The following is a 14,353-nucleotide window of genomic DNA, read 5'->3' on the forward strand; positions in this document are numbered from 1 at the left end:
GCTAAAATGAGAAGGCAAGCAGGTATGTGTGGCAGGGGGCTGGTCTTTGCAGCAAGTTTCTCTGATAAAACTCTCATTAGGAGGCAGCAAGGTGGTGCAGTGGATAGAACACTGGCCACGGAGTCAGGAGGACCTGAGTTCAAATCCTGCCTCAGACACTTGACACTTACTAGCTGTGTGACCTTCAGCAAATCGCTTAACCCTTATTGCCCAACCAAAAAAAAATTTTAAAAAACACAACCTCTCATTAGAAGATATATACCAAACTGATTCAAATGTATAAGAATAAGAGCCATTCTCCAAATACCAAATGGTGAAATGATAGGAATAAGCAGTTTTCAAAGGAAGAAATCCAAGCTATTCATAGTCATATTTTTTGAAACTTCTCTAAATTGCTAATAATTAGAGAAATACAAATTAAAGCAACTCTGAGTTTCCAGGTCATATCCATCAAAATGCCAAGACTGACAAAAAGGGAAAACGGCATATGCTGGAGGGACATTGGGAAAACAGGTATATTGACGTACTTCTGGTGGAGCTGACTTGGTCCAGGCATTCTGGAAAGTAATTTGGAACAGTATCCCCAAAATTATTAAGTTTTGCAACCCTTTTTTACTCTCTGATACCACTACTAATCCTATACCTCCAAAAAGATAAAAAAAGAGGAAAAGGACTATACATACAAAAATATTAATGGGCTACATTTTTCTGTGGACAAACAATTGGAAAATAAGTGTGTGTCCACTAATAGGGAAATGGCTGAACAAATTATGGTGCATGAATGCAAGGGAATAGATGATAAGAAATAATGAAATTATTTTAGTGAAATATGGGGAAACTCATACAAACTGATGCAGAGTGAAGCGAGCACAACCAGCAGAAGAACTTATACAGTAAGAACAATATTGTGAAGACAAACAACTTTGAAAGACTTTCTGGAGGACTCCTGTTTAAGCATGCTACCCACCCTCCTGAGGCAGAGTTGATGGACTCATGGTGCCAGTGGAGACACCTATTCTCTTTGGACATGGCCAATGCATGAATGTACTTTGTTTGAGTACACACAAAATTTGCTATAAAGGTTTTTGGTTTTCTCTTTCATTTCCAGGAAGGAGAAAAAATAGGTCTTTGTCGATAATTTTTTTCCTTTAAAAAGATAAAACAAAGATTCAGAGTCACTTTTTACCACCAAAGCACAGTGGAGGAGGACACAAGTGGGGAGACCTTGGTTGACTTTTCCCAGTTCTGCCTGATTCCACATTTGCCTCAAATTGTCTGAGGTCCATGAAGATAAGACAGAAGACCTCAAACCTTCATTATAATGGAATGATAAATTTCCATCTGGAAGAAACTTTGCAGGTAATATTATCCAACTCCCTTATTTTACAGATGAGGAAACTGACAGCCAGTATCACATGGACAGTAAGGGCAAAGCTGAGCTGTAAGCCCAAGCCCTCTCACACCAGAACCAACCATCTTCCCACTGCACCACAACTACCTCCAGGGTGGCAGCCAGAGCTGAGGGAAGGCTGGGAATTTCTCAGGTTTCCAGTGCAGCAGCCTGAAGCAATCATAGTTCTCTGTCCCTAGGTGGGTGGTGAAGAAGCAGGCTCACCTCTAGACTTTACAAATTGCCCAGGACTGCAAATTCGGTGAGCCACACACATATCACAGTTATCATCTTTCATGTCAGCACAGAAATAGCCTGGAGAACAGCTACACACAGTGTTGGATGTAGATGAACATTCCTTTTTGGTCACTAATCCAAATTCTGAAAGAAAAAGCAAGACAATAGGTCAGTCAGTCAGTCAGTCAACATTTATTAAGGACCTACTATGTTCAGGACACACATTACAAAAAAAAAGGCAAAGATAGTCTCTGCTTTCAAGGAGCTCACACTCCAATGGGTGTAACGGCATGCAAATGAGTATGTACAAATAAAATACAATCAGGATAAATTGGAGATGATCAATAGAGGAAAGACACTAGACTTAAGGGGGCATAGGATTGCCTTCTTGTAGAAGGTGGGATTTTAGCTAGGATTTGAAGGAAGCCAGAGAAGTCTTGAGGCACAGGTGAGGACAGAAAGAATTCTGGGCAGGGAAAATACCCAGCTGGGAAGAAGAAGGAGGCCAGTGTCACTGGATCACAGTGCATATGTGGAATAGGGGAAGAGGGTGTAAGGTATACTAGGATTGGAAAGGTAGGAGGGGATAGGTTATGAAGGGCTATGAAGATTTTGGATTTGATACAGAAAGTTAGGGAGCTACTGAAGTTTATTGAGTAGCATGGTGACATGTTTGGACCTGTGCTTCAGGAAAATCATTTTGATGGCTGAATGGAGGATGGATTGTAGGAGGGAGAGATGAGGCAGACAGACAGCCACCCACCCTGATCTATTGCAATAATTCAGTGTGAGGAGAAGAGGGTCTGCACCAGGGAGGACCCAATGTCAGAAGAGAGAACGGGGCATATTTGGGAGATGCTGCAAAGGAGAAATCACCAAGCTTTTTACACAGATTGGATATGGAGAGCAAGAGTTAGTGAGCAGTCCAGGATGACTTGGGACATGAAATACATGGCCTTTGATGACAGCCCTTTGCACAGGACCTTATGTGCTGACTGCATCATTTATGTTGGTCTTTCCCTCTTCACCCAGACTAGGAGATTCTGAAGAGCAGCAGCAATATCTCAGAGGCTGTCTAGTTTGACTCAATTGTAAACAAGAATGTTTCTCTATCACTCCCAACCAAGGGTGACCTAGCCTGTGCTTGGAACACTCCTGTGAGAGAGCAACCTGAGGTGAACCATCCAGCTTTGGGCTCCACTGCTGCCCCAGATCCTTTATGGCTGAGAGATCCTGGACAGGTCCTTCAGGCTACTCTGAGACCATGAGTTGTAGACAAGGTGCCCACATACCTTGATAGGAATTTTCTTCCTTAGATAAGTAAAATCAAAGGCCTGGTTCCCCACACACACTCCCACACTGATCGAGTTCCAAAAAAGAAAAAGAAGAAAGTACAAAGTTTTGTGTTGAGGATGAGCTACCAAGACAAAACAGAAGAGTTCCTGCCCTCAAGGAAACAATATTCTACATGTGCAGCCTAATTTTTCACTTCCTCTCAGTTAAGACAGACCTCCATGGGAGCCCCTCCCTTTGGGGAGTTTTCCATAAAATGGTCCTTTAGGCAAAAAGTATTTTTGGCATTCAAACAATGTGGTCAGCCCATCTGAGTAGAGTGCTGGCAGGTTAGCTCATAAAAGGACCTCATTGTCTGGTACCTTATCCTGCCAGGTGATTTTCAGAATCTTCCTAAGACAATTCAAATGGAAGTGATTAATTTTCCTGGCATGGTGCTGGTTGATTATCCAGGTTTCACAGGAATACAACAATGAGGTCAGCACAATGGCTCTGTAGACGTTCAGTTTGGTAGACAGCCTAATACCTCTTCCACTCTTTCCTTTGGAGCCTCCCAAACACTAAGCTGAATGCATCAACTTCATCATCTATGCGGACATCCCTCCATAGCACACTGCCAATGTACAAAATGTCTTTGTTTGCTGGAACCAATGGTTCCATGTATAGATGGGATAGAGCTGGCTGGTGGAGAACCTGTGTTTTCTTTGTGTTAATCATTAGGCCAAAATTAGCACAATCAACAGAGAACTGATCCATATGTTGTTGCATCTCAGCTTCAAAGATTGCATTGAGTGCATAATCATCTGTGAACAAAAAAATTTTGCATCAACTCTCCCTCTATTTTATTTTTGACTTGTAGCCTTTTGAGGTTAAATAATTTACCATCAATGTGGGAGCTGACCTTGTTTTTTCCTTGTTGAAGGCAAACATGCTGAAAACATTGTACTAAAAATCATGGGAGAAATTAAGGCACACAGCCTTCCTTTACTCCACTGGTGACTGGGAAAGTGAAAGAGAATCATCCATTATCCAGAACTCAGAGAAGCATGCCATCATAAAACTGATGTATTGATACTGAAGGACTTCTCCTGGCAACTAGATTTTGACATAATTTTCCATAAACCCTTAGAACTGATATTACCAAAGGCCATGATCAGATATATACAGGCCTCTGTTCTGCTCCTGGCATTTCTTCTGGAGTTGGTAGGAAGCAAACACCATATCTACCATTCCTTGGCCCTTTCTGAAACCACACTGGCTCTCAGTTAGATGACCAAGTGCCAAGCACTGTGCTAACAGCTATCAACTCATTTGATCTGCACAATAGAGAGGGAGGTAGGTGCTGTTATTGTCCCCATTTTACAGTTGAGGTAACTGAGGCAGACCAAAGGTAAGAGATTCTCAAGGTCACAAATCTAGAAACATCTGAGGTCAGATTTGAACTCAGGTCTTCATGACTGCAGACCTAGCACTCTATCTACTGTACAATTTAGCTACCAGCACTCAAATCTCCTCGTCAAGTGCATAGAGAAGAGATTTAGAGCTGGAAGGAACCCTCTCATTTTAAGGATAAGCAGATGGAAGCCCAGAAAGGTTAGTCACTTTCTCCTGATTTACCTTAATGCTGGTTCCTCCCCTTAAGATTATCTCCAGTTTATCCTGCCTATATTGCTTTTGTACAGAGTTGTTTTATGATCTTTCTCCCATTAAACTGAGCTTCTCAAGGGTTTTTCTTGATGTCCCCCACACTTCCCACAGTGCTTGACACATAATAGGTGCTTAATGAATATTCACTTACTGGCTTGCCCCAAACCATACAATTAGTAAAGGGCAGAGCTAGGATTTGACCCCAGGTTCCCTGACTTCTCATCTAGGGCTCTTCCCAATGCATCACCTGGTGTCAGTATTGGGGATGAAAACCTTTTCAGACTCTAAAAAGGATATGTCTGAAACTGGAGGAGGGGAAGATGAAAAGCTGTGAGCAAGTGCTTAACTTGCAGCCATGGAACCTGAGTCCAAATCCTGACTCTTCTATTTGTTGCCTTGTGACCTTGGACAAGTCACAACTTCTCTGGGGTCAGTTTCTTCAGTATGATGAGAGTCCTCCATGAGAAGGCTTCTATGATCTCCTTCAACTCTAGATCTGTTATCTTGTGATCCCTTCCCTAGGGGTTAGGGAGGTGAGAGACCCTGAGGGGAGCAGGTGGACAGTTCCTAAGGGGAGAAGAAAAGGGGAAAGGGGGGAGGAGGAAGAAGAACAAGGAAAGTCCCCAGTACTTTACACTGTCAAGAGATCACACATGCTTAAGAAGATTTCTCCATTATGAAAAAAAAGCCTTTTCAAATAGAGAAGTCCAAGTTCCAGAATACTGAGAGCCAAAGTGGATGAGATGGGCAGCAGGACCAGCTTCATCACTCAGCATTCACCTGCCTTCTCTCTGCCTCATCCCACCACCAATAGGAAGACACACTCCCTTCCCCAGCTTGATGCTGCCCTGAGCCACCTGGACTTAAGGGGGAAAGTGGGGTAAGGTCAAGGCCTCTAAAGAGCTTCTTACCAGGGTCACAGACTTTACACTGGAGACACTCCTTCATGACATTCTGCTGTGCTGTGTAGGTCCCAGGATTGCAAACCACACACATGGTTGGTCGCCTTATATCGCATGACTTATTAAGCCTGAAACCTAATGGCATCAAAGAGACAGCATCAAGAACATGGCACAGGACCCTTCCCTGCAGGAGCCCCTCCACTCCTGTCCCCCTCTCCCCAAGTACCAGCCTGACACTGCCATCTACACACCCTAGGCCAGACCCAGGAATCTTCTAAGGCCACCTATGAAACCTAGGATGGTTTACCATGAGAATCCCACAGAGGCATAGAACCCAGACTGTCCAAACTGAAACCTCAGAATGTGAGAAAAGAATTCTTAATAATGGATTTCTTGCGGGGAGGGTGGGCAGGGAATCAGTTCTAGCCTTTCCTTATCCTCCACTTTGGAAGGTTCACTTCAGGAGACTTTAGATAAACTTAAGTTCTAATGCTGTGCAGGGCCCTACAGTAGAAATGGAGACTTTGCCCTCAGGAGGTCAGTCTCCCATTGGACCCAGATGTTATCTCAGTAGAGGTCATTTTAATATGGACCACCCTCATGTCACATCAACCAATGGAATTGAATGATGCTAGCCACTTAGCTTCGATCAGTGTGTAAGAAGCCAGCTCTGCTGAAAAGAGGAAAAAGACTGCATCGCAAGGGGCTTGCTCTCTTCTTCCTGGGACTCTCCCTTTGCACTCTCCTTGCCCTCTTGGTTCAATATGCTGGGTATGTAATTGTTTAGGCCTGTAAGCCTGGGACTAGTGCAGAAGTCAGGGAGACATGCAGTCAATACTTTAATAATATGTGATATTAATTGATAATAAATGCTTTCTGCCAAAACTGGTGCAATGGCCATTAATTTATAAGTATCAATATTTTAGAAAACCCAGGCTGACACCCCCAATAATTTAAAGAGTACAAGAACAAGAATTTAGAATGCCAGAATTAAATAGAAGTCCAGGAGATAGAATGTCAGAGCTGGGAAGGACCTTAGAACATAGGATTTAGAGGTAGAAGTGACATCAGATCATAGGATTCAGACATGGGAGGGCAATCTCAGAAGACAGAATGTTAGGGGGGGGGGCTCTTAGAACAGAGAATATCAGAATTAGGAAGGACCTTAGAAACCAGAATGTCAGAGCTAAGAAGGACCTCAGAGTATTGAATGTCAGAGGGAGGATGGATCTCAGAACATAGGATTCAGAGCTAGGAAAACACCTTTAGGACACAGAATGTTAGAGGTCACCTAGTCCTATCTCCTCAATTTATAGATGAGGAAACTAAATGATTGGGCCAGGGTCACACAAGTAGTGAATGGGGGGGTGGGGTGTGCCAGGAGTCAAACTGTTTCCTAAGATCCCATCCCACTGTGACGTGCACTAAATTTAGGCTAAGACAGGAACCTGAGGCCCTCTCTGGGCTGGTCTCAGTGGTCACTGCCATGGGGAAACAGGGAAAACACAAGGGGGTGGGGTAATGTTTGTGGGAGGGTGAAGGTGGAGATACAAGAAGCAGGATCCAAGGTTATGAGCTTTAGTTTACCCAGAATAGCTTTTCTAAGCACTGTCAATGTCCTGAGACATGTGAAAACCAGGCTTATTACAAGAGAAATGAACGTGCAGGTGGAACTCAAGGGATTCCCACTTTTTACAGACGTTTACATTTTTGTAATAGCAGAAGGATGGGGATACCAGGAAGGGGCATGGCATGAGAGGGGGAAATGTGCAGCAAAGGTGGGAAAAAAGAGGAGACCCCATGGGGAGGAGCAAGGTGGTAGCAAAAGTCTCATTCTTTTCCCTTGGGAACTGCTAGACTATGATGATAGGAGGGTCCTCTTATCTTCAAAGGACCCCAACTGCACAAGAATTATCCCAGCCTGCCACACACTGGCTGGTGTCTGTCATCTCCCAAGGACACGCAGGGAGTCCAGCTTGGGGTGTGTTATGGCAGCTCAGGGGGAGCCTCGTCCTTGATACAATCAGGTCCTCTTATAGGTCCAGTGTTTCTGGAAAATGTGGCAATTCAAAAAGTCAAGATCAGGGGATCCCTTAATAACCCTTAATGGGACACAGGTGACAATTAAATACAACAGAAACTTAATAAGCACTCTCTTTCTATAAGAGTTCATCTGAGTAGGTAGGTGACAGAGTGGATAGAGCACTGGACCTGGAATAAGGAATACCTGGGTTCAAATCTAGCCTCAGATACTTACTAGCTGAGTGACCCTGGGCAAGCCACTTAGCCCTGTTTGCCTCCATTTCCTCATCTGTTAAACGAGCTGGAGAAGGAAATGCAAACCACTCCAGTATCTTTGCCAAGAAAACCCCAGATGGGATATGTAGAGTCAAACATCACTGAACAACAAAAAAGACAAAAAAACAGAAACAGTCTCTGCCCTCAAGGAGATTTCATTCTACCAGGGGAATATAATATGTGAAGAGGAGACTTTGGAGAAGGGAGAGACTGGAAGCAGGGAGACCAATTCAGAGGCTCTTGCCCAGATGAGAACTCCCAAGGGCTTGAACTAGGAAGGAGCCTGTATGGGATCACTTTGTGTGTGAATGTGAAAGATGTGGAGATAAAATGGACAGGACTTGGCAACTGATTGAGTAGCTCTGAGGTGTGAGGATGAGGAAGAGAGAATGACTTCAAGTGAATGGATGTCACAGTGTCATGGACATGACATCTCCAAGTGATGGAGAAAACCCTTGACAGGAATGGGGGGTTATGATGAGTTGAATGGAATCAGTGCTCTGGACAAAGCTGACGAGTCACTCCAGTAATCAGCACTTTCTGAGAAAGTGTTCCGTGCCCACCTGGCTCTGAAGCCCATGGGGAAGGCAGAAGAAATCAGAGATGTGCCCTGGAGGACTTCTCTCTTTCCCCTCTCTTACCTCAGTGACCACCCAGTTTCCCTCCATCCAACCCAGACAATCCTGCATTAAAACCCTTAAAGACTTAGACAACCTAACTCTAGACTACGTGTGCAAGAGGCATTCCATAATCCTGCTGGTTGAGTAACTTCATCCTGTCCATCAATAAGAATAGCTAGGTAGTGATGGGTAGTGAACCTTCTCTTCCCTAAAGTATTCAAGAAGAGATTCTTATGTTGGGAAAGAGATTGGTCTTAGATGCCCTCCATGGTCCCTCTAAGCTCTGAGATTCTAGGGTTCTGGAATTTGAATAGATACATGAAGAAAGGAAAGAGCCTGGGACCGGAGGCATTTAGCTGAGCAAGAAATTGATTTATTCTGGAGAAAAAAACCATGTGGCCTACCTGCATGGCAAGGGGAGCAGCACTGCCCATCCATCTTGTACTTTCTTTCCTCACACTCCAGTGCCTCATTGAGGTGGATAAGTTGAGTAATCATGAAAATTCTAAATATCTTGTAAAAAGGAAGAAGGAGGTAATATGGGCAAGGGAGACAGCATTAGCCAGGGTATCAGGCAGACTGGGCCCTAAACTTGACCCTGTCACTCACTGGCTGGATGACCTCATGCTAGCCACTTACTCCCTTGGGGCCTCAGTTTCCCATTTGTAAAATGAGGAGATTGAGAGACAGCACAATGTAACTGAAAATGCACAAGAATGTGAGCCAGAAGATCTGAATTGGAATCCTACCTCAGGCACTTACTAACTGTGCTACCCTGGACAAGTCATCTAACCTTTCTTGGTCTCAGTTTCCTCATCTATAAAATGAGCAGATTGGACTTGAAGGCCTTCAAGATCCTGTTAGAAATGCAGCTAACCATTCATAGTGTTGCACAGCTCTAGTGTTATCAGCCCTAGTGTTGCTAGCAGGTCGCTGTTCAAAAATTCCAAGCAGGCAGCAGTTGGTGAGTGAAGGCTTTATTCATCCTCAGGAAGATGGGCACTCTTCTGAATGTGCAGGAGAGTGCACTGAAGTGAGGTCCCTCACCTGTATTTATACCCTGCAAGGGGTCCCCTCCAACCAATCATATTAAGGCATTCCATTGCCCCTCATTTACATACTTCCCCCCATCAACATACAGCATAACAATAACAACCAATCAAATTGTACCGAGTGAACGAATCACAGTGCTAGAAACTACTCAGGTGGTACCAGTTGACCAATCAGATTTTACAAACAACAATACTAGGCCTTAACCTATTCTGGTCAAGAGTGTCAGCTCTGCCTCAGAACAATACTGAGTTAACATACATAACTCTTCAGGAAAGAAAACCAGTCTTGGGGTTTGACCAATCAGATTGCTCTGTTTGCCGACCAATCAGATTGTGGCTTTAGGCCCCAACTCTCTGCTGGAATGTCCCCATTCCCCACTAAACAGTGCTTGTGTAAACATAACCTTTCAAAACAAAATTCAAGTCAGGGCTTGAGGTCTGAGTCATGTGGGGATCACCTCGGGCACCTCAAGGTGAACTCCCATCCCCTCTCGACTCCCACAAAAGCCAGGCTCTTCTTCATGCCCTGCTTGAACCTAAGGCCCAGGAGCAGCCTCAGTTCCTCAGAGCCTTGTGTGCCGAGGGGCCCCCTTACTGGGAGGCTTGGGCCACAAAGCTGTAGGGCTCTGAGAAGAGTCCAAATATAATCTTTTCTCTCAATCCCTTCCAGCTCTAGACCTGGGTTCCTGTAGTCTAATATCTAAGAGATAGTGTGTCCAACCCATCTGTGACTTTAAGAAGCAGAAACCTTGGAATACTAGGGTGGAGAAGAGAAGGACATGGATGCAGATATGATTTTAATCATGATTAATTCACAACCAATGAAGCACTTTAAAGGTTCCCAGAGAGCTTTGCACACTTTTCATTTGAGTCTTACAACAACTCTGTTAAGGAGGTGCTACTATTATACCGATTTTGCAGGTAGGGAAACCAAGGCTGGAAGGTCAATCTAGTAAATGTGTGAGGCAGGATTCAAATTTAGGTCTTCCTGACTTCATCCTCTCTGCTCTTCTCCAAGTGATATTGCAGGATTGTCTATCAGGAGCCTGATCAGAACCTGAGGCCATGCAGAGGGTACTTGGTAGGTGAAATCCCTTCCAGTTGGCACTACAGAGGAATTCTTGCCTCCACTTCTCAAATGTGCTCCACCTAAGACAGCCACAAGTGTTTCTCTCCAAGGAGGAGCTGAAGGACAGGGAATGTAAAATGAGGTAAAGTGTTTATTCCAGTACCTCTTGCACAAATGGGGCATTTACTAAGTGCTTCTTTCCTTCTTTCTCTTATTTTATGTGTCTAGAAACATGGTTTGTTAAGGAGTCATAGACCTTATCAAACAGCCAAAGGTGTCCCTGCCCACCCCCCACACCCTCAAACAGTTAAGAATCTTTAATTTCTAACCTGCTCCCTTTATTTTGGGGATAAGAAAGCTCATCTTCAGAAAGATAAGGAAAAATCAAATCAACAAACATTTATTAAGCACCTACTGTGTGTCAGGCAGGCACCTAAGTGGTACAAAAGATAGAGTACCAGTCCTAGACCTGAGTTCAAATCCAGCCTCACACACTTCCTTATTGTGTGATCCTGGGCAAGTCACTTAATCTTGTTTCCTTCTGTTTCCTTATATGTAAAATGAGCTAGAGAAGGGAATGGCAAATCACTCTAGTATCTTTGCAAAGAAAAACCCAAATGGGATCATGAAGAGTCAGATACAACTGAAACAATTAAATAACCAAAAAATAAAGAAGTTTGAGAGAATTCATAATTTTCTGTTATATTAATAATCAATAATTTAATTAGGATTAAGATTTTCTCCTTTATTTCCTCATTCAGGGACCAACCCCTATAGGCCACTCAGTCTCTGAAGGACATTGTTGATAGTTGTGATTGTCCAAATCCTCTAAGAACATGCTCTGGAATCTTGGGTGGCACCCCATCCAAACAAAAGACCTTTCTTCTGTATGGAGTATAAACAGAATCTAATCTAGGTGAATTCCAGCCTCAAGGCATTAAGCCCGGGTTGTTGCATCCTTCCATTAGAGTTTAGGAGACCCAGCCCATGAAGGAGGAAACTAATTAGAATGATTTGGGTAAAGATCTGTTTAATCCAACATCTTATTTTCATATTTTCAAATATAGAATATATATTATTGTCATAGGTTTTTTTTTACATCACCTTCATTTCCCATTATATTTTACCTTCTCTCTTTCTCTCTATTTATACACACATACATACATACATACATACATACATACATGTATACACACATACATATACACATGGCTGTGTTCTATCAGTCAAGTTCCCTCAGTTGAACCCAGGAGTCATCTAGACTTTGAGACTGGTTCTCTGCCCTGCACTTGCTTCTTTGGGAGACTTTAAATGCCAAATTAAAATGGCCTCTTGACAGTGTGGCCCTGGGCAAGTCTGCTAACCTCTAAGTGTTCTTGGTAGCCCTCTGAGATCATAGATTGTAGAGACTGTCTCTATATCAGTAGAGGGATTTCCCTCCTCTGGAACAGTGCCTGTATCAATGAAGTCTCAAGTGCAGGCCCTATGTCCAGGTCCAGTTTTTCATTGATCTTCACTTCCATATTTACCCCCTTTCCATTTCTGTACCTAATGACCCAGACCTTAGAACAGACTAAAAAAGGAAAGAGGGTGAAGAGTGGGAGGGAGCAATAGTGGATAAGGGTGAAGTTGACTGAGGGGTTGTGAGAGAGAACCAAAGCTTGGGGCCACATTCTGCCTCTTCTGCTTTTTCTGCCTGAGTAGCCTCAAGCAATTTACTTAAGCTTTATGTGCCTCAGTTTCCTCATCTGTAAAATGCTAAATGGTTCAGTGTATGGAGGGCCAGTCCTGGAGTCAGAAAGACCTGAGTTCAAATCAAGCCTCAGACACTTAATAGCTATGTGATGCTAGGCTACTTCACCCTCTTTGTCTCATTTTACTCATCTGTCTGTTAAGACTAAAATTCTAGCTAACTGTCTAAAATATCTAATGAGTGGTCGCCAATAAATTATAAGCTTTAGCAAGAGTTAGACTTTTAGGCATTTATTAAGGAGAATAAGAATTTGGTAAAGAGAGAAGAAAAGGCCTGGATTCCTATCTATTAAAGGGAGAGCACATTTCTAGCTCCCCTCTCCACCAGAGTCCTCAGGAAAAGAGAGCGAGTCAGAGCACCAGGCTCCCCCCTTATTCCTCCCACCAGCAAATGTCACTTCCTGACGCCAAAGAAAAAGATGCATGGTTTTGCCTTTAAAGACCTTCCTTCATGGCGGAGCTTTTCTATAGTAAGTCTCCAGTAGGTGGCGTCATTCCAATCATTACATGTCAAATGAGCTTGAGAAGGAAGTGGCAAACCGCTTCAGTATCTCTGCCAAGAAAACCCCAAATGGGGTCACCAGACTGAAATATGACTTAACAACAACAACCGAAGGGAGTGGTTGAACTCACTAGCCTCAGAAATCCTTTCCTCCTCTTCATTGGTGACCTCTGACTGCCATAGACTCCTACCCAGTATCTAACTCTCCTTAGATGTCTTCCTAATTTCCTGCACCCCCTCCAGTCTTGTCCCCCTCCACCCGCCATTAAATTCAAGAGGAAGGAATCTGGACTTTGGATTCCTTTTGTCTCCAATCTAGGGACATGGAGAGGGTGGGAGGGAATTGGGGAGGGAGGAATGAGGGAAGGAGGCACTGAGTGTCAGGGAATTAGGAAGAAGGGAAAGGATCGGAAAGGCTGGGTAAGGGGAAGAGGAGGAGGGAACTCGGAAGATTGTAAAAATAGGAATTAGGGAGGAAAACAGGGAGAGGCTCTCCAGCTGGCTCAATATCTTCCTCTGAATCCTCCTCCCTGACTTCCAGAGTTGACACTACAATCGTCCCTCCTTCTTCTCCTAGAATGTGAGTCTCATTTCATTTTTTAAAAAGAAATTTTAAGGGGGCAAGGACAGAGGGCAGGCAGTCCCTATCCAGCTGTTCCCAGACCCAGATACTTACCGTCAAGCAGTCTGCTTTTACCATCTCTGTACATCTTGGCATCAGCAAGTCCCAAGCTCCAGAGAACATGTGCTGTCCTGATTTCTTCTTTGAGGAATGTCTTTGAAGAGACGGCAAATGAAAGTACGAACTATTATATAGCTATGCAAATATATGGCCAGGTAAAATGAAGTACTCCCAAAATTGAGTAACCAATCTCAGCCCAGGATAAGGCCACACCTGGGAAATGTAGAAATAATAAGAATATATTTATTTATTTATTTATTTATTTAGTTAGTTAGTTAGTTAGTTAGTTAGTTAGTTATTTAGTTAGTTATTTAGTTATTTATTTAGTTATTTATTTATTTTAATTTATTTTTGGGGTGAGGCAATTGGGGTTAAGTGACTTGCCTAGGATCACACAGTGTCAAATGTCTGTAACGATTGGAATAACGCCACCTGCTGGATACTTACTGTAGAAGAGTTCTGCCCATGAAGCGAAGGTCTTTGAGGGCAAGACCAGGAGTCTTTTCTTTGGCATCAGGAAGTGACGCGGACTAGTGGGAGGAGGAAGGAAGAGACTGGCGCTCGGTCTCGGGCTCTTTCCTGGGGACGCTGGCGGAGAAGGGAGCTAAAAATGTGCTCTCCCTTTAATAGATAGAAATCTAGGCCTTTCTCTCTCTCTTTACCAAATTCTTGTTTTCCTTAATAAATGCTTAAAAGCCTAACTCTTGCTAAAGCTTATAATTTATTGGCGACCACTCATTAGATATTTTAGACAGACTAGCTAGAATTTTAGCCCTTAACATGTCTAAGGCCAGATTTGAACTCAGGTCCTCCTGATTCCAGGGCCAGTGCTCTATCCACTGGGCAACCTAGCTGCTCCAAGAATAAATTTATAAAGGAGGAAACAAGCTGTTGATAATTGAAAACCTA

At 43.5% G+C, this 14,353-nt stretch overlaps 1 protein-coding gene across 1 annotated transcript in view; it reads right to left on the bottom strand.

Annotated features, from left to right (window-relative positions):
* LOC122748176 (tumor necrosis factor receptor superfamily member 14-like) overlaps positions 1–14,353 on the bottom strand; it is a 39,469-nt gene that overhangs the window by 22,687 nt on the left and 2,429 nt on the right. The window contains exons 2-4 of the mRNA XM_043993861.1: positions 8,792–8,900; positions 5,479–5,604; positions 1,616–1,771 (exon numbers count right to left, since the gene is read on the bottom strand). Coding sequence (XP_043849796.1) covers positions 1,616–1,771; positions 5,479–5,604; positions 8,792–8,900 — 391 coding nt within the window. The remainder of the gene's footprint in view (positions 1–1,615; positions 1,772–5,478; positions 5,605–8,791; positions 8,901–14,353) is intronic.

Source organism: Dromiciops gliroides, chromosome 3, assembly GCF_019393635.1.
Source record: "Dromiciops gliroides isolate mDroGli1 chromosome 3, mDroGli1.pri, whole genome shotgun sequence".
NCBI lineage: Eukaryota > Metazoa > Chordata > Mammalia > Microbiotheria > Microbiotheriidae > Dromiciops > Dromiciops gliroides.